Source organism: Gracilinanus agilis, chromosome 5, assembly GCF_016433145.1.
Source record: "Gracilinanus agilis isolate LMUSP501 chromosome 5, AgileGrace, whole genome shotgun sequence".
Classification (NCBI taxonomy): Eukaryota; Metazoa; Chordata; class Mammalia; order Didelphimorphia; family Didelphidae; genus Gracilinanus; species Gracilinanus agilis.
In genome coordinates this window covers 6925728-6946580 of record NC_058134.1, presented here as the reverse complement: position 1 = coordinate 6946580, position 20853 = coordinate 6925728, and the positions used below count along the sequence as shown (strand labels likewise).

The 20853-nt window shown below is 37.4% G+C and overlaps 1 protein-coding gene across 1 annotated transcript in view; it reads left to right on the top strand.

Moving 5' to 3' along the window:
• Window positions 1-7857: 7857 nt before the first annotated feature.
• DGKB (diacylglycerol kinase beta) overlaps window positions 7858-20853 on the top strand; it is a 490262-nt gene continuing 477266 nt past the window's right edge. The window contains exon 1 of the mRNA XM_044678847.1: window positions 7858-7927. Within this exon, the coding sequence (XP_044534782.1) occupies window positions 7858-7927 (70 nt within the window). The remainder of the gene's footprint in view (window positions 7928-20853) is intronic.

The following is a 20853-nucleotide window of genomic DNA, read 5'->3' as shown; positions in this document are numbered from 1 at the left end:
GAAATTACCTTGAAGAAATGTCCCCTTCACCGTTTCCCCCACCCTCAAAGTGGGGACGATGACGTTGGACTTGGTGAAATGATAATGGATGATGGTATAGTATAGAAAGCCCACCTCGGAGCTCTGAAGACTTGGGGTCAAGGCCCATCTCTGCTAAATGGAAAACCCTGGGTGAGTCTCTTAAGGTCTCATTGCTTCCATAACTAACATGAGTTCTGAAGGGGTTTCTAGGATTCCACCCGGCGGTCAAAGGAATTCCTGAGTTTATGACTCTGTCTTATGGAATAATTGCTCCTCTGCAGGGGTGAGGAGGTTTTCCCACACCAATTTTATTTATCCAGTTCCAAGTTGGACACTACTGCCATCATTACCATCACAAAGTGACATGAAAAGGAAGAGTCACATTTAGAGACTTCCTTAGAGTAAGGAAAGTCCTTTACCTTCCTCAGGCTCATTTGAAAACTTTAGTGTGTGAGGTTTCCATCTGTATCATTTCCTGTAGGGGAGGGTCTTCTCATTTCCAGGTTAAGACCTACAGGAAAGGAGAACCCAAGACCCCGCTGGTCAGCTCCATTCAGGCTATGCTTGGCTCTTGCATCTTTGTAAGATTTGCCTTTCTCCAATCAGTTGGACAGATCCAGGCATGGTATAAATGAACTGTTTCAGATATTCAGAGGAATCTTAATTAAATGGCTTATTCACAAAAGCAATTAAAAGATCATTTGCTGGACATTTTGTGGTATTCATTTCAGTCTTTCAGTAGACATTTATTAAGTTCCTGCCCTATTCCTGGCTCTGTTTAGATGATTAGACACTGAGAATAGGAATACAAATGTTTCAGAGCCCCTGACCTCAGGGAGCTTACATTATATTTGGGAAAACAGCATGTGTACAAATGAGGCCCTACAATATGGGGTGTAGGGGGTGTTCACAGAGGGCTAGCACCTCTGGTATGAGAGCCTGAAGAGCCCTTTTCAGGGTTCCTCATCCACATTTTTTTGGTCCACTTGTCACCCAATTCTCACCTGTGACTCCAAAGCTGTAGCATGTGCCATCTCAGCAGATCACCGTATCAGACTGAGGGTCACCCAGAGATTGATGAGTTCGGGTAGATGTCTATGCCAAGCATGTGAAGACTTCCCCTGGCAGAATGGCCAAAAGAGAAGAATTTGTCACAATGGCAGTAAAGGCTGCTGAAGCAGGGGCTTTAGAGAGAGCTCGGTCAGACACTGAAGATGCCAAAGTCATCAACTGCATCCCTGGCCATTGGCAATGGTCTGGCCTTTCGTCTTGCCACTGGACTTTGACGACTGTAGAAGCAAGAGTGTGACTGATGACTTTGTGCATCTGTGCCTCATTTAAATCCCAGTGACATCACTGATCCTCTTCAAAAACAAAAGATGAACATTAGCATATATATGTATTAGCTAATGTCTAATATATAATATATATATGCTATGCTTTATTTTATTTCAGTTAAGATCCACACTGCCCCCTTATTTTCTCCCAAAGTTATTTCTTTTTTTTAACTTTATAGGATATAATGCCTATGAATTTCTCTTCACTTTTATTCTCTTTCACTGGTCCATGGAGAATCTTGATGTTAGGGACAGGAACCCCTCATGGCTTTATTTAGGGGCAAGAATGGCCATCTTAGGTACAATTCCTAGTAAGGAAAGACTACTAAGCTATAAAAGTGACTACATCTGCATTAGTAGCAGGAGGCTCTAATCTTTGAAATATCATGTAAGAGTAGGCAGATCACTGTCGTGAATGTGTCTAAAGTCGTAGGTCATTCAGTTCCTGGTAAATATTTCTTGCTCACCTTTTGGGATTATCTTTCTTTTTTTGGTTAAACCCCACAGTCTTGGGACTGAAAGAACATTCAGTGGCTATAAAAATAATAAATTCTATACATTCATAAACAAAATAGAACATAGCAATGAAATATTTTTGTAAGAAATCCAATTAAGCAAAGACAATTATCAATGAAAATAGAAAGTAGTATAGAATCAAGGGGCAGCAAGGTCTCTCAGTAGATAGGGATCCCATCCCAGAGAAAGGAATTCCTGGTTCAAATCTGGTCTCAGACACTTCCTAGCTATGTGAACCTGGACAAGTCACTTTACCCCCATTATCTATCCTTTATTTCTCTTCTGCCTTAGAACCAATATATAATATTGATTCTAAGAAAGAAGGAAAGGGTTTTTTAAAAGAAACATTTTTTAAAATTATGCATTCAGAAAAAATGGAAAAGATTTGCAAAAAAATAATAAACTTCAACTTCAAATCTGGCCTCAGACACTTCCCAGCTGTGTGACCCTGGGCAAGTCACTTGACCCCCATTGCCCACCCTTACCGCTCTTCCACCTATAAGTCAATACACAGAAGTTAAGGGTTTAAAATAAAAAAAATTAAAATTAAAAAAAAATAAATAAACTAATTTTGCCATCAAGGATAGGAGAGCCATATTGATTAGTCTAAAGTATTCCAGGTCCTGAGGAATTTATTGTTGTTCAGTTACTTTTTTTTCCATCATTGCCTACTTATTTTGACCCTGTTGGGTTTTTATTTTTTTATTTTTTAGCAAAGATACTGGGATGGTTAGCCTTTTCCTTCTCCAACTTATTTGATACATGAGGAAACTGAGGCAAACCGTTTATGTGACTTTTCAAGAGTCACACAACTATTGTCTGAGTCGAGATTTGTACTCATATTTTCCTGACTCCAGGTCTGACTTCTATCCACTGAGCTTCCTAGTTGCCTTGAGGAGTTTCTAGAGGAGGTGGATGGGGCTAAAGAGAGTGAAGATGGAAAGAACAGACAATCTGGATCAATTATCTATGCAAGAAACTCATGAAACTGGTGGCACAGTGAATAAAGTGATGGGCCTTGAGTCTGGAAGACCTGAGTTCATATCTATTCTCAGATACCAGTTGGGAAAGTCACTTAATCTCTGATTGTCTTTCTTTCCTCAACTATAAAATGAGGATAATAATATCACACTTGCAGCTTTATTGTGAAGACCAAATAAGAATATTTTTTTAATGTAGCACAATCTGGAATATAGTAGCCGCTAAATAAATGTTTACTCTATTTTCCCCTCATCTTCCCCCCAGGCTAGCAGATATAATTGTGAGGATTTTGCAGAATTGATTTGCAAGTTGTGTAAAAAGAATAAAGATGTCAAAGCACAGGAAAATGACACAGACCCCATAAATACCCAAAAAGTAACTGAGAAAATAAACATTAACAATGACCAATATGTTTACAACATATTTCTGGCGGTCATTTATGTGGGTACTGAGGGAATCCTTGAGTTACTAGTAAGGAATAAGCAGCTTTCATAAGTAATAATCAACATTGGAGATAATATAAGAACCCAATGTGCTTATTGCTTGTTGAATTTAAAAAAAATTTTTTTTAAAAAACTCTACTCAGTAAGCCAAAATTCCAATCTTGGAAACTTTGTTTCCCTAGTGGGTCTCCCATTCTGGCATCAATATCATTTAGGATTTCTTAGAAGACACAATAATTGAAAAAGACTTATTCAATAATCCTCTGATATAATAAACATCAGAGATCATAAAATAGGAACATATATTTACTGGAGTGATAAAGGGCATCCCAGTCAGATGAGAAAGTGAAAAAAATACTGACTATAATAATTGGTTGGATTTGCTTAAGCCTTCATTTTTCCAGGGGTTTCTGATATATAACAATACTCTTTTGTGACTATATACCTGTGATGGTGAACCTATAGAATATGTGCCAGAGAAGGCACATGTGCCATTGCTTGCCAGAGTTCATTACTAGAAAGGTAGAGGGACTTCAGTGGAGCAGCCCCCTTCCATCTCTCTACAATGCCCGATGATATTTTTTTCCCATAACCCATCCCTCTGCCCAGCAGCCCAATGGGAGAGTTTTCTTCCTCCCCTGTATGAGATAAGATGGGGCATGTGACCCTTGATCATAGGGGACCAGGACATGGCACACAGTTTCTAAAAAGTATGCCATCACTGTTATAAACTAAGCTTGAGAAACAGGGACCTATCACCTGAACCCTGCCTTTAACTGAATCAATAAGGCCTGGACAGAAAATAGTTCTAGGAATTTTACTAATGATGATCATTATCTAACCAGGAAGGGCTCCAGAGATTTCCAAATAAGATAACTGTTATTGACCTAGCTCCTCAAGACCCCAAAAATCACTCCAAGGAGTTACTGTCAAGCATTTGCTATTGCACATGTTCCTGAAGCCATAATCTTGTTTTTTCTTCCTTTTTATTCTTTTTCAAACAATAAAAGCTTACTAATTTCTGTATGTAATGGGTTCTTCTTCTTAGGAAAGGAGTTTTCTGCTGAGAAGGATACATTAGAATATGCTTTGCTTCTTCCTCCATTTTTAGTGTCTTCATCTCACTCAATTCTACTCCCATCCAGTGGGGTCTAATACTTGGTAAGATACTGGGTTGACACAGACTTAGGCAAAGATTCCCTGTGGATGGTGCTAACTAGATAAAGCTCAGGGATACTGCAATCTCCTGGAAGAGATCTCTATTCACTCAAAGGAGTTTAGTCTATTTATCCACTCAGAAAAGACCAAGTTGATGTAAGAATTTCTATTGTACAGACTTCCTTATGCATCTGGAAGAATGCCCAGTAGAGTTTGTCCAAAATTATGTATAATTCATATAGAAAATAAAGGTAGACAGTACAGTGGGTCCAGAATTGTTTAAGAACTGAATTGTTTAAGGGAAATGGAAAGACGCTTTGACTGTTTTCCAAACTTTCCATAAAAGCAAAAGTCTTCTCCAACTGTATCCAATACAACTATTTTACTCATGATATATAGAGTGAGATTTGAACCACCAGGCCTCTAAAGACCTTAAGATGTACATCATTCAGAAAACAGAAAAGTTTGGTATGAGCAGATTGTAACATGGAACCAAGGATGACAGGAAAAAAAGATGGATTTGATGCTGAAGATATGAAGACAAAAATTCACAAGACAAAAAAAAAAAAAGAGAGAAGATGGTTGTTGGAGGGTTTGGGTAACCCCCTGGCACTCTCGGAATGTTGGGAAACATAGAAGAAGGCATGCAGAGTAGCTGTAATTCTCTGCCGGGAATTTTGGGGAAGGCAAGGTTGAGAAGCCCACAGAATGGGCAAGCATGGATAGGTTGTGATCCACTTTACTGGGAGGAACTTACCAAATAAGAGGTTTAGCATTTGAGTACTTAACATTTGACTAGTTCAATTAGTTCATCTAAACTGGGACCATTAAGTAGACCATTAACTACTTTAAGATCCATTGTTCAGTCTGAACCTGGTGAGTCTGGGATCTCCCTGGGATGAGTTCTCAGGGGACTGGGGCAAACTTGGGGTTCCCAAAAAACCCAGTTGACACACATAATTTAACATTTAACACCTCCAGCATCAAGTCCAATCTCTATTCCCCAAAGATTCCTCTCTATAACGTGCTTAACAAATGGTCATCCAACCTTCAAGTTTGTAAATATGCATGACTCCAGGTATACAAATATATTTTTTAGAAGTTTTCCCTAATCTTTCAAGATCCAAGGATAAGTCCTTGCTTGGACTGGGATCCCACTGTGGTCTATGTTAACCTCCTTCCACCCTCTGTCTTCATTTCTGGGGAGTGGGAGGAGACCATGGGGTAGTAAAGAAGGAGAGAAAGACATCCTTTGAACTGATTTTCTTGTGGGAATTCAGCCAAGCTTCAGATCTAAAGAATAATTGCTCCAAGCCCAGAGTGTTGCCTTTACTTTGTAAATCTTTCTCATTAAGATGCAAATTGGCTGCCCCTAGTTTGGAAAATGTATCCTAGTGTTAGGAAAAAAAGGAAGATTTGAGTTAATGCATCAGATTAGAAAAAATCTAAGAAAATTATGTTATTTTTCATTAAAGAAAATAACATTGGGAATAATGTATTTAGGAATAGACCTAAAGCCCAAGTGTAATATTTACAATTGTAAATTGGTACTGTGATACCTTGATTCAAAAACTACTGAGAAATAAAACTTTTTTAATGGAGTCAGCTGAATAAGAAGATAAAAATCATGATTTAAGAAAGCATAAAGCAGATCTAAATGTATGAGCACAAAGCTGGCAAAAAATCTTTAGTGTAAACCTTCTCTTTACCAGAACCAAGGGGAAAGCCAACTGAACAGGGCTTAGTTTCTTTCCCTTCCTGAAGTCCTCAGGATTCTAGGAGCTCTAAAATCCCTTTTCAATTCTTCCAAGCTGTCAGGGTCCTCCTAAAAGAGGAGCATTAGGAGGATCTCACTATCTCACTAATCTGTAGCTGAAGAAAGTGGCTTCTCTCCTGTCAAGAGGTCAGTATCCCATTAATCTCTTCACAAATCCTCATTTTAGCACCAGATCATCTGAGAATCATCTCTTTCCACTTGTTGACTCATCATGGATGAACTCGATTAGTCCTTTGCATTTTTCAAGTCTTCCTTTTTATCTCAGGTTTTGGAAGGAAGGCTTTAAAAAAATCTAAGCCTCATGTTTCATGATATTGTTAACTTAGAAAAAACGCAGAACTATTAAATAGTCATAAAACCACTCTTTAATCAAGGGAAAGGGGGATGAGGGCTACTTGGCCTCTTATGCAGAGCTGCGCCTTGTGCAGAGCCTAAAGGAACACTGCTTTGCTCTGCTCCCTGATCCCCCTGGGAGTGACACCGCGCTAGATGACCACTCCTAGGGACAAAGGAAATTGGGGAACTTATATACCATTTGGGAAGATCTAGGGGCCAGGAGAGATGATTGACATTATACTGACAGGATACAATCAAGCTAGAGAAAGGGATCATAGCTAGAGGCTAGGGTGTAGGGGAAGGGGCTACTTATACAATGGATACTAAAGGATAGTTCCTGCCAGGGTGTGCCTTCCTGGGACAGGGTCTCTGATACTATGGGCTAGACTACCCAGGACAAAAGGGTATTTAGCATTTACCCTGGGGTCCATTATTCAGTCTGCAACTGCTAGCCTGAGATTCCCTTCAGGGTGGATTCCCAGGGGAACAGGGAACAAGCACAAGCTTTGGGGGTCTCCAACCTACAAACTATTTCTAAACTTGGGGTTCATCATATCTCACTAAGCTACAAGTTTGGGAACTCTAGATTCCATGTCGACAATATTATTTTAGCTCTCCTTTGATGGTTTTGGTGTTATTACAGTTTCTTTCTTCATCTGACAACTAAATTCAATTGGCAAAATGTGTAGTTAGCTTTTACTAGCTCTATGACCCTGGACAAATCATTGACTTCACTCATCATCAGCCTTCTATCACTGTGGCAAGTATCTTTGGTGAGCATGTGTTTCCCTGTTTTATGATATATCATGATATGTTTATTACATGAGGTTCCCTCAAATAAGGAATGGAGCACAAAGTCATTGCCTATCTCACAAGGTTTTTGCATCTTAAATTAGGTAGTCTTTGTGAAATTTAAAATTGTAGGTAGCAGTTATTATATACCAAAGAAATGGGGACAGGCCTTTGTAACACAAAGAACTTTTGGATCTAGAGACCCTTAAAAGTGTGATATAGAAACAATTGTTTTAGTCAACATGGAGTGCCATGTGATGATGGAGAGATCATCAAAACATCTTTTTTTTTTCACTTTCTTCTTTTTACAGAAATTTCATCTCTCCTTAAAGGGAAAGACATTTATCAGCAAACATCTTTCATCAACTAATCAGATATTTCAATATTTTGAATCATCCTCTGACCACTGGATCATGTGGAATCACTGAAGCAAAGGCGCCTTGTGATCCAGCTTTGTGAAGTTCCCTGATATGTGACAGAGAACCTGGGAGCCATTATGACGAACCAAGAGAAGTGGGCCCACCTTAGTCCTTCTGAATTTTCTCAGCTCCAAAAGTATGCTGAGTGTAAGTATCTAGTATTTTGTGACATTTCAAAATTGATGATAAGCCAATTTAATGGAAGCAGTTGAGGCAACCTGGTCAATGGGAAGTATGAAGCTCTTGAGAGCTGAGGACTTAAGTTTGAATTTGTTTTGTCCCTTACTCCATTTGTGACCTTGAATGTCTCTTTATTTATAAAAGGAGGGGGTTAAACCAGATGGCCTCTAGGAGCCCCCAAAGCTCTATATCTAATATCCTATAATCCTAAAATGTTCCTGTCATTAGAAATTCCTTCCATCATTGGGATCAGAGTTCATTCATGACTTTCCACCCTGTGTTGCTGTTGGTCATGGTCCTTCCTCTGTTCTTTGGGTTGGCAGTCTTCAGATGACCTTTCTGTATATCATTCTCACCTCTCCCAACATAGCCCATCCAACTTCTCCCTGTCTTCAATGTTCTTTCTGATATTTAATATGAAACATCTACGATTTCAGATTAACAATAGACCTTAAATTAGTTTAGGTGGGGTTAGCAAATCAGGTGTTAAGTACCCTTTTTGTCCCAATGGTTTCTCCCCTTAGGCCAAAGTACTTTATCTAGGTAGCCCAGTCCTTGGCTGGATCTTTCCCTTTTGCATCCTTTGTAAAGTATCAGCCTCTCACTAATAATTCCATTTTAGGGCTCCTCATTTTTTGTTGCTGTTGTAAAACCAATCAACTCTACTCTCCTATCCTCAGTCCCTAGTTCCAGTAAAAGGGTATATAAACTTCCCAATTTTCATGGCTCTTTGGAGTTGTCATCTAGCGTGGCCGTACTCCCAGGGGTCAGTGGCCAGACAAACCAGAGTCTTGGGACTCTATAGTGCACAGCTCTGCCTGGAGACCTGGAGGAAACCACTAAAGCCCTTTCCTTAATTAAGTGGTTTTTCTGACTATTTAATAGTTCTGTGTTTTTTTCCATTTTAACAATCAAATCCAAGGAGATGTGGGGAAACAATGGAGGTAAAGCTGAGATAGAAATAGAGACAGGAAAAAAAGAAGAAACAGTAGAACTCACAGTTGGAAAAGAACTCAAAGGTCATCAAATTCAATCTCTTCCCCAGGAATGAATCTTTCCATTTAAAATTTCACTAGAAGTTCTATCTCCATTTTTACATCATCAGTGAGGAAAACTTCATATTTGATAAGTTAGTCAAGTGCATCTTTAGGAAATTCATCACTATGTGATTTCTTTTAAATGGTTAGGATCACAGTGTAATATATTTTTGGCCTGAGGCTTTAAAAATTTTTTTTCTTAAAATTTAATTAATTTTAAAATTTTCAGTTACATATAGAAACACTTTTTGACGTTTTAAAAATCAGATTTACTCCCTTCCTATGCTCCCACCCTGCCCCTAAGCAGTGAATAATCTGATATAGGTTATACCCAGACTTTCATGTAATGTATATTTCCATATCTCTCATGTTATGATAGAAGACATATCACACATAAGAGAAATGTCATGAAGGAATATCATGGAAAAGAGTATGCTTTTATCTGCACTCTGTAAGAGGGGAAACTAGATATTTAAGGTATGGTTGCCAGAAATCGGATTAACTAGATTTCAAATTAAAAATAGACCCAAGGGGCAGCTGGGTAGCTCAGTGGATTGAGAGCCAGGCCTAGAGACAGGAGGTCCTGGGTTCAAATCCCACCTCAGACACTTCCCAGCTGTGTGACACTGGGCAAGTCACTTGACCCCCATTGCCTACCCTTACCACTCTTCCACCTATAAGTCAATACGCAGAAGTTAAGGGTTTAAAATAAAAAAAAAAAACTAAACTAAAAAATAGACCCAAATCAGGATGACTTTTATGGAAGTTTATTTACAATTAGAAAGGTTGAAGGTAGGGAAATTGAGAGAAACTCTGGCCCAGACCAGAGGCCAGACCAGATAAGAATTTAGAGGCCCCAGCAAAGGAGCACAGAGGTTAATTAAACAAGGCTTCTAGTCAGGAGGCCTTTTACAATTAGAGAGGCAAGAGAGGCCTCCTTGAGTAGAGCCTCCAGAAACGCCAAGGGAGGAGAAAGGAAGTCAGCCTAACTTACACATGTGACAATTCAGAGGGAGGCAGTCTGAGGTCTCACCAGAGATCCTTCAACACCAAGTTCAAAGCACCAATTGCCCACAGGAAGTTACCATCATATTTAAAAGATAGCATCTTTCGTCACTTCCTGCATCCACCTTCAATTTCAAGTGGACAAATGGCAGCCTCAGCACTGTTTTGGACTGCCCAAAGGGCCTTCCCTTGTTTTTGATTTGTTACTTATTGTCACGTGTGGGTAACTGATCTTCCCCTCCCCACTTAATTCTAAGTTGGGTGGGGTGAGATTATTTCTGATGAGGATGAGGTAATTCCATTTACACAACTCAGATTACAATAGTCTCTTCTTTGCTCATGGATAACTAATTTTTATCATGATACCCTTGTGATTATATTGGAGACCTGCTTAGCTGATAATGGTCTTCATAGTTGATCATTCCATAATATTCCTGATACTGTATTCATTGTTTTCCTCATTCTTCTCATTTCACTTTACATCAGTTCATTCCTGTTAATTGTTCTTAATGGCTCATAGTATTCCATTATAATGATATACCACAATTTGTTCATCCATTCTCCAGGTGATGGACAAACCCTCAGTTTCCAATTCTTTGCCACTATAAAAAGAGCTGCTAAAATATTTTGGTATATGTTGGTCCTTTTCTCTTATCTCTGATTTCTTTGGGATACAGACTTAGTAATGGTCTTGCTGTGTCAAAGGGTATGCATAGCTATGTGACTCTTTAAAACTGGTTCCATATTGCTCTCCAGAATGGATGTATCAGGGCACAGTTTCATTAACAGTGTATAGGTGTCCCAATTTTCCCACATACCATTCAGCATTTATCATTTTCCTTTTCAGTCATTTGGTCAATCTAGTAGGTGTGAGGTAGTATCTCCAAGTTGGTTCAATTCACATTTCTCTAATTGATTGTTATTTGGAGTGTTATGATTAAAAATGATAAAGGCTGATATTATAAGAGAAATTAATATTTTAATTGCTATGGCCAGGTTAGTAAAATATATATGACCATGCCTGACTATCCTTAAAAATGCCACCCATCTTTATCTCCACCTATCTTCCTCCTCTTGCACGCCAGAGAACCCGCTCAGGTAGCAAAAAGAGGATGTCTCAAGGCTGCCCTCCAAATCTAAGCTGCCCTATACGTTGGGGACTTCAGAGACGTCCCCATGTCCAAATCACAGGGAATGTAGTCTCAAAGTCCCCATGTGTCCACAGGAAGTTTGTAAGATACTTTTAAATGGCACCTCCCTAAATTCCAAACACACAGGAGCATTTTTTTTTTCAAATGAGTGTGGATAGGTTTAATTTCTTCTTCTGAGAACTTCCTGCTCATATCTTTTGACCATCTTTCAATTGGGGACTGCTTTGTATTCTTATAAATGTGACTCAGTTCCCTATATATTTGAGAAACAAGGTTTTTATCAAAGAGAATTTTTTTCTTCATAATCCGATGTTTCCTTTCTAATCTTGGTTGCATTAATTTTATTTGTATAAAATTATTTAATTTAGTGTACTCAAAATTATTCATTTCATTTTTCATAATATTTCCTATGTCTTATTTGGTCATAAATTCTTTCCTTATCCATAAATCTGGTAAACTTCCCTATCCATAAATCAGGTAAACTTTTCCTTATTTCCCTGATTTGTTTATGCTGTCACCCTTTATTTCTAGTTCAAGTATGCATTTTTATTTAATCCTGGTGTTTGGTGTAAGATGTGGGTCTATTCCTAATCTCTGATATACTGCTTTCCAGTTTTCCTACCAGTTTTTGTTAATAGTTATTTGCCCCAAAGCTTGGATTTGGGGGTTTATCAAACATTAAGTTGCTGTAGATATTACCTACCTAATCTTTTACATTGATCCAGCATTCTATTTCTTAACCAATACTAAATTGTTTTAATAATTATCACTTTATAGTACAGTTTAATATCTGGTACAGTGAGGTCTCCTTCCTTCATGTTTTTTTTTTCCATTAATTCTCTTGATAGTCTAGTCTTTTTGTTCTTCTAGATGAACTTTGTTGTTATTTTTTCTAGTTCTATGAAATAATTTTTGGTGTTTGTTATGACAATGAATAGGTAAATTCCTTTAGGTAGGATTATTATTTTCCCTATATTGGCTCAGTCTATTTATGAGCAGTGAATAGTTTTCCAATTGTTTAGGTCTGACTTCATTTGTATGAAAAGTGTTTTGTAATTATAGTCATATAGTTGAGTGGTTTGTTTTGCTAGATATACCCTTAGGTATTGTATATTACCTAGAGTTATTTTGAATGGAATTTCCTTTTCTATCTCTTACTGTTGGATTTTGTTGTTGGTAAATAGAAATAATGACGATTTCTGTGGGTTTGTTTTATATCCTGTGACTTTGCTGAAGTTGTTAATTATTTCTGTTTCTTTATTGATTCTCTAGATATACAACACATCATCTGCAAAGAATATTGTATTGATTTTATTTCTTTATTGTCTAGTCTAATTCCTTCCATTTCTTTTTCTGCTCTTATTGCTATACTAAGAATTTCTACTACAATATTAAATAAGAGTTGAGATAATAGGTATACTTGCTGTGTACCCAATCTTATTCCAAAGCGTTTTACTTTATCCTCATTACAGATAATGCATGATGATGGTTTTAGATGATGCCATTTATCACTTTGAAGAAGGTTCCATTTTTTCCAATTTTTCTAATTTTTTAAAAATAAGAAATAGTTTTTTTTTTTAATTTTGTCAAATGCCTTTTCTGCATCTATTAAAATGATTATGTGGTTTCTGTTAGTTTTGTTACTGATATGATCAATTATACTAATGGTTTTCCTAGTATTGACCCATTCCTGCATTTCTGGTATAAAAACCACCTGATTATTATGTATTATTATTGTGATATAATGTTGTAATCTCCTTAATGGTATTTTAATTAAATGTTTTTGTATCAATGTTTATTATGGAGACTAGGGCTATAATGTTCTTTCTCTGTTTTCCTCTTTCTGGTTTTGGTATCAATACCATATTTGTGTCATAAAGAGAGATCAGGAGGATTCCCCCTTCCCCTATTTTTCTAAATAGTTTAGGTAGCTTTGTAGTTAGTGTAATGCAGAGATGCAATCAAGGCATTTACCCTTGCAAAACCTAACTGTAGAATTTCTGGCAGTTAGCCAGCCTTAGAACTCTGACAAAGGACAGTTGGTCCCAGACGCTTGTGAAGAGCGGAGGGGTGAACTGGGCTCTGCCTTTGGGCTGAAACCTTGCCTTGAATCTGTGCTTTTGTCTTTGGACATTTGGAGCTTAGCTAACTTCTCTGGACCTTCTCTGATCTTCCCTATATCATTCCCCTATTACCTTCCTGATTTTCCTGTGGACTTTGGGAGAAGGGTTGATTTTTGGGTTGTAACAATTAGACTTTAAGGATTTAGTTCCCCATAGACAAGTAGGGCTTACCCTTGAAACAAACTATCCCTTGCTTTATTGTTTTAGTACTCCCTAACCTCAAGGGCAGCCAAACTTCCCTGACTGAGAGAGTCCAAGCCATTCCTGTGACCCTCCCCATCCTTGAGCTTCTCTTAGTGGCTGTTAGAGAAACCCTGTACCCTCTCTCCTTTATAATCAACCCTGAAAATTTAATAATCCCCATTGTTACCTATTCAAACCCTTTGCTAAATCATTGGCTCAATAAGTGAGGGTTGAAGGAGGGAAGAAATTATTATCTTTATTTCCTGAGGGAAGCTGGAGGCATCCATCTTGGGAGGAAGTAGTTGTCTCTATACTTCCTCCTGGAAACCCTTCAGTTTCACTGACAGGGAGGAACCTTGGGACTCCTTCTTTGTGGACTTGAGAAACTGACTAGAAAGCCCTCTAGTTAGATTCAAACCACTTCTGACTGGCCCTAACCTTTGTGTCTGTAGAAAAATACCATTTCCCTGGAAGAGTCCAGCCTTCCTTCCCCAGTAACCTCTGTCTCTAGTCTGAGTGTCTCCCCATTGCACTGCCTCCCATAATTACCTCATCATCTCCCTTATCGTTCATTATACTGCCTTGTCCTCTATTTCCCTAAACTCAGCCATTCCCTTACATCTCTCCTTACCACCCCAATCCATTATTGCACCCTCCTTTCCCACCAAAAGACCAAAACCCCCTATTTACCTTTTCTTTATTACCTTTTATTACATTAGTTGTTCTTTGAATGTTTGGTATAATTCATTTGTGAATCCATCTGACCCCTGGAGCCTTTTTCTTAGGGAGATCTTTGGTGGTTTGTTCAATTTCTTTTTCTGTGATGAGGTTGTTTAAATATTATATTTTTTCTTTTATTAATCTGGGCAGTTTATATTTTTATTCATATTCACCTCTTTTACTTTTTGGCTAGATTTAATGACATGTAGTTTGGCAAAATGACTACCAATAATTGTTTTAATTACTTCTCCATTGATGTTGATTTCACCTTTTTCCATTTTTTATATTGGTAATTTGGTTTTCTTCTTCCTTTTTTTTAAATCGATTTGTCCAATGGTTGATCTATTTTTTCACAAGACCAAGTCATTGTCATATATATTAATTCAATGGTTTTCTTATTTACATTTTTATTAACCTCTCCCTTGGTTTTCAGGATTTCCAATCTGTTTTTTAATTGGGGATTTTTAATTTGTTTGTTTTCCATTTTTTTAGTTGTGTACCCAATTCATTGATCTGTTCTTTCTCTATTTTACTGATGAAGGCATCTATAGATATAAATTTCCCTGTAAGTACTGGTTTCTACATCCCATAATTTTGATATATTGTCTTCTCATTGTCATTTACCTTAATGAAATTGTTGATTGTTTCATGTAATTTGTTCTTTGACCTAATTGTTCTATAATATAAGATTATTTAGTTTCCAATTATTTTTTAGTCTTTCTGTTGCCTTTTGTTAACTAATTTTTATTACATTATAGTCTGAAAAATATGCATTTAATATTTCTGATTTTCTACATTTGGATGTGATGTTTTTTATGTCCTATTGTATGATCAGTTTTTGTGAAGGTAATCTTTACAACTTAGAAAAAAAGAATATCCTTTTCTATTCCCATTTGGTTTTCTCCAGAGGTTTGTCATATCTATCCCCCCCCCCCATAAAGTTTTATTTACCTACTTAACATTTTTCTTGTTTATTTTTTATTGGATTTCTCTATTGATAAAAAGGAAAGATTGAATTGTTCCCCACAAGTAATGTTTTACTATCTATTTCCTTCTGTAACTCATGTAACTTTTCCTTTAGGAATCTGGATACTATACTATTTAGTGCATATATGTTTGATATTGATATTGATTATTTGTCTATGGTGCCTTTTATCATGATGTACTTTCCTTCTTTATGTATTTTGATTAGATCAATTTTTACTTTTGCTTTTCTTTACTTCATAGGAGGCATAGTGGATTCTGCTCCAGCCTCTTATTTTCACTTTGTGTGTATCTAAAGGTATTTCTTAGACAGTACATTATAGGGTTCTGATTTTTTTTTAATCTACTTTGCTATCCTCTTCTGTTTTATGAGTGAGTTTATCCCATTCTCATTCACAGTTATGATTACTAATTATGTTTCCCTTCATATTGTTTCTCCTTCTATTTGTTCTTCTCTCAGTACTCTTAACCTTTCCTTATTCACAAATGTTATGTTTTCAACACCATCTCTTTCAGTTTAATCTTATTTTTGTTTATCCCCTCTTCTTACTTATTCTCCCTACCCTCCTACTTCCCTCTAAGTTAAGGTGGATTTCTATAGCTTACAGAGTGTGGCTGTTATTCTCATTTTGAGCTTACAGAGTGTGGATGTTATTCCCACTTTGAGCTAGTTCTGATGTATGTAAGGTTCAAGCATATCTAACCCCAATTCCCTCCTCCACTGTATTTGCCACTTCTGCACCTCTTAATGAGAGATAATTAGCTGCTTCTATATTTCCTCATTCCCATCCTTTTTTTAATATCAGTTCATCTTATTTAGCTTACTTCCTTCTTTCTATATATACTCATTTTCATTACTTTAATAGTGGAAATGTTCTTCAGTATCTTAGGTACTTAAGGAATCTTGGATACTTTAAGTACCTTACTTTTCTCAAGTATCTTAGATATTTTAATTATTTCAATTATAATCTTTCCTGGGTATGAATGTGCACAATTCAATATCATCAAAACCCTTAACTTTTCATTTTATGTTTTTATGCTTCTCTTGAGTATTGAATTTGCTCAGCAGGTTTTCTTTTCAGCTCTGTTTTTTTGGTCAGGAAAGTGTGAAATTCCTCCATTTCATTAAATATTGTTTTCCCCCATAGGATTATGATTCATTTTGCTGGGTATAGTATTCTAGGTTGTAGTCCTAAATCCTTTGCCTTTCAGAATATCATATTCTATGTTTTCCAGTCCTTTAATGTAGAATTAATTGATTAATTAATTAATTGATCCTATATAATCCTGACTGTGTTTCCTCAATATTTGAATTATTTCCTTCTGGTAGTTTATAGTACTTTTTCCTTAGTCTAGGAGTTCAAGAATTTGGCTATAATTTTCCTGGGGTATCTTATTTTGGGGTCTCTTTCAAGGGGTGATCAGTAGATTCTCTCTATTTCTATTTTCCCCTCCTATTTGAAAATATCAGGACACTTTCTCCTAATGATTTCTTGTAATATGATGTACAGACTCTTTTTTTTTAATCATGGTTTTCAGGTATTATGATGACTCTTAGATTTTCTCTCCTGGATATGTTTTCCAAGTGAGTAATTTTTCCAGTAAGGTATTTTATATTTTCTTCTATTTTTTCATTTAAAAAATTGTGTTATTGTTTCCTGATATCTTACGGTTTCATTTGCTTCTAATTGTCCAATTCTAATTTTAGAATGCTATTTTCTCTTTGAGTTTTTGTTTCTTTGTTGCCTTTTCCATTTGGCCAATACTTCTTTTTTTAAAAAAAAATTTTTGCCTCCATTTCCATTTGGCCCATTCTGTTCCTCAGAGAGTTGTTTTCTTCAGTGTATTTTTGTGCCTCCATTTCTTTTTGGCTTATTATAGCTGGTAAGGTGTTGATTTCTTGAGTGAATTTTCCACCCAGGTATTGAGTTTTTCTGTCAATTATCATATTATTTGTTTTTTTAACTTCTTTTCAAGTTCTTCCAAGGGTTCTTTTGAGACCCAAAATCCTTGCACCCTTTTTGTTGAGGCTTCCTCGGTTCCCTTTTTGGTATTGTTCTCTTCTGAGTTCACATTTTGGTCACAAAAGTAACTTTCAATGGTCAGATTTTTTTTTGTCTTTTGCTCATTTTTCTAGTTGTTCCTTCTACCCCCATTACTTTATCTATCTGTTGAGGTACTTCTTTGTTCCTGAGGTATAGAGAGCACTGCTCTAAGCTTGCAGAATACTCCTCTCTGATCTTGGGAAAGGGCTGACCGCCCTCATTCCTCATAACATATCTGTTCATGATTCTGCCTTGCTGGCTTGCTCTGGGGAGATTTGCAGTTGTTTTTTCCAGCTATAATCAGCACCCTGTGCTGCCAGTTCCCTCATTGTTTTATGGACTGGCCTGGTTTCTGCTCTGCTGCTTCCCTGACCCTGCTGAACAAATCCCCTGCTTTGGGTTCCACCACCTCCAGCACTCTGCTGCCACATGGGACTGAGTAGGTTCCTATGGTTCCTATTCCCTTTCTCTACTGCCATATGGGTTTGAATAGGTTACTGTGGCTCCAGTTCTCCTTTTATGCTCCCTTGTAGCCCCAGGGTTCTGCTGCCATGTGAAAGTTATTAGGTTTCCTGCCTTCTTGGTCTTCTATATTTCTGTGTAATGGCTTCGTCTAGGCTTCTTCCAATTCTGCATCTTGCTTGCCTATGGCAGAGCTACCATGTATTGGTTTGCTCCACATTGTGCCAGTTCTCAGAGATGTTGTGCTATCTGGGCTTCTCTCCCCTCTTACCTCTGTAAGACAGTAAAACATGTTCCTCCAACACCTTTCCTTTATTTTGGGGTGATTTATTTTCAGAGTGTGTGTGTGTGTGTGTGTGTGTGTGTGTGTGTGTGTGTGTGTGTGTAGGGATCAGGGAAGCAGAGTATCCTTTACTCTGTCATCCTAGTTCCTCCTATGCAATGCTGACCTGACACTTTAAAGGATAGATGGAAGCAATTTCCTGTCCCATTTAACTGAGCTTAATTATGTTTATATGGCATGGTAGGGGATGGAAGTTCAGTTTTCCTCAAAACACAACTCAATTTCCAGAGGTTGCACAGGACATCATCTCTCTCTGTTCTGTTGAATATGCACAGGCATATTCCTTTCCAATTCCTATCTAGTCACTCACTCCACCATCCCTGTAGCTTTTCCCCCAAATTCCTCAGTCTACAAGCCTCCAATTATATCCTATCCTATTAGTTATAACGTTCCTAGGTTTTATTTTTTCATTAACCTCTCTCCCTCTTAATTATAACTTTACCTCTTAGCAGAAGCTGCAATACTTTTCATTATTGGCTCTTTTCCTCCCTTATTCCTCATCGGTATGCCTTAGTCCTCCATACCTATTCACCCATTCTTGAAATGTGGCCATTTTCCCTGCCAAACCTGGGTTGGGACAAAATTAAACGCTTTCTCTCCTAGTTTCCCTGAAGCTATTACAACAGAGTTGGCCTTGCTGTAACTGAAATGGTTGTGATCTAAGCTGGCCTTGTTTCCTTCAACCTTCAGAGAGCTTAACACCTGAGCCTCTTATGATACTTAGGTATTCAAATGGTCTTCTGTAAAAGGACAATTCTGTCCTTGTAACTACTGTCCTTTCAAGGTAAACAGAGTGTCTTATCACTCATCCATGTGTCAGCCACTCAAATATTTGAAGACAGCTATTATCCTTCTTCCCACTCCTAGACCTACTCCCAGAGTCATTCATTTATTTATCCATTCATTTACCCCATCTCAGCCACCCATCCATCCATTTATTCAGTAGACATTGATGGAGTACTGTATTCATAACACTGTGGCAAGCACTGGGAAGAGGTACAAAGTTTATAGATGGGAAAGGTTCCTTGGTCATTAAACTCATAGTTTCCTAGAGTACAGGATCCCTTTTTATGGGGTGTGGGGGTGGGAGGGATTTGTATTCAATTTTATTTCATTTTCAGTTCTGAATTCTCAATCCCCCCCTTTTTCTTACTCATTAAAAATTAAAGAACAAAACCCTTTACAAAGATAAATAGTTGAGGAAACACACTCGTGTATTATGTACCCACCCCCCATCCTTACAATGTTCCCCCAGTCCCCCCCCCCAAAATGCCTCATTTAGTACTCTGAAATCCTGTACTCTCTCTCCTTAGGTGTGCAGCACTTTTCATCATGAGGTGGCTGAAACTGTAGTCAGTTCCATTGTGATGATAGAAGTTTCTAAGTCTTTCAAAGTCCCCCCTCCTTTACATTATTGTTTTTAATCGTATATATTATTCTTCTCATTCTACTCATTTCACTTTGGAATAATTTATATGTCTTCTCAAGTTCTTAATTTTTTCCCTAAAACCACTTTCCTTTATCATTTCTTATAGCTCAAAACATCCCTCATGCACATACACCATAACTTATTAAGCTATTCCCCAGTTAAAGAACACTCAGTTTCCAATTCTTTGCCACATAAAAAGAGCTAGCAGAAAAATGCGTGTATATTTATGTCCCTTTCATTTTTCTAACATCTCTTTGGTTATTGACTAAATCTATCACTAGGTTGCAGGGTATGTGGTACAGTTTTAGAGCATTGTATGCAAAGTTCCAGATTTCTTTTAACAATGGTTGGACCAGTTCATACCTCTAACAACAGTTCATTAATATACTTATTTTCCTACCACCTCTCTGGGATTTGTCATTTTCCATTTTTTGTCATCTCAGGTAATATGATAGGTATTGGGTTATATGGCAGAGTTGTTTTAAATTTAACTTCTTTAATTATTAGCAATTTAGAGTATTTTCAATATAACTATTTGTTGCTTGGGTTTCTTTCTCTGAAAACTGCCTGTTCTTATCCTCTAACTATTTATCTATTAGGGAATGACTCTTACCCTTTTAAATTTGAATTAATTCCCAATATATTGAGAATTTGAAAGGAGAGGGGGAAAACCTAGCCAAAAAGATGTTTCATTATAATTTCCTGCTTCTAGCAGAAGTTCTTAACCTGCTGGTCTGTAATTAAAAATATACATATATTTTGGTAACTACATTACAATATAATTGATTACCTTTATAATCCTATGTGTTTTACTTTATGCATTTTTAAAAAACATGATTTTGAGGTGTTCATAGGCTTCCCCAGACTGCCAAAAGGGTCTAGGATACACACAAAAGTTAGGAACCCTTAGACTAGCCAAGTTGGTAAAAACATGGCACACTGGCTCCAGTGTTCCTGAGGAGGCTGCTCTATTCCCCCTCTCCACAGCACCTGAGGACATTTTTTACTCTTCCCAGTAGAACAATGCAATTAATTCCTCCCTCCGCTCTTTGGGGTAACATGGAGGGTTCGCAGGCACCTTGAAGGTGCAGAATGGGCACACAGTCCCTAAAAGGTTCACCAACACTGAGTCTAGAATGATAGGATACACACCTACATGCATATTTAATGAATACTTAATGATTGATGAGTGTACCATACCAGCACTGCATGGAAAACACACTGGCAAGTTGGAAAAGCAAGGCCTTAGTGAAATCCAAGGAATAAATTCATACTGCCATGGGGGAGCAGTGGGTGTATGGAGTGGGTGAAGCGTGAGAGAAGGCCAACTTCGTATGAGAGGTGACATATAAGAGATTTCAGTTTGCAATAAAAATGAGTAATTAAGCCAACCACAGGTGGAGGGTGCAGG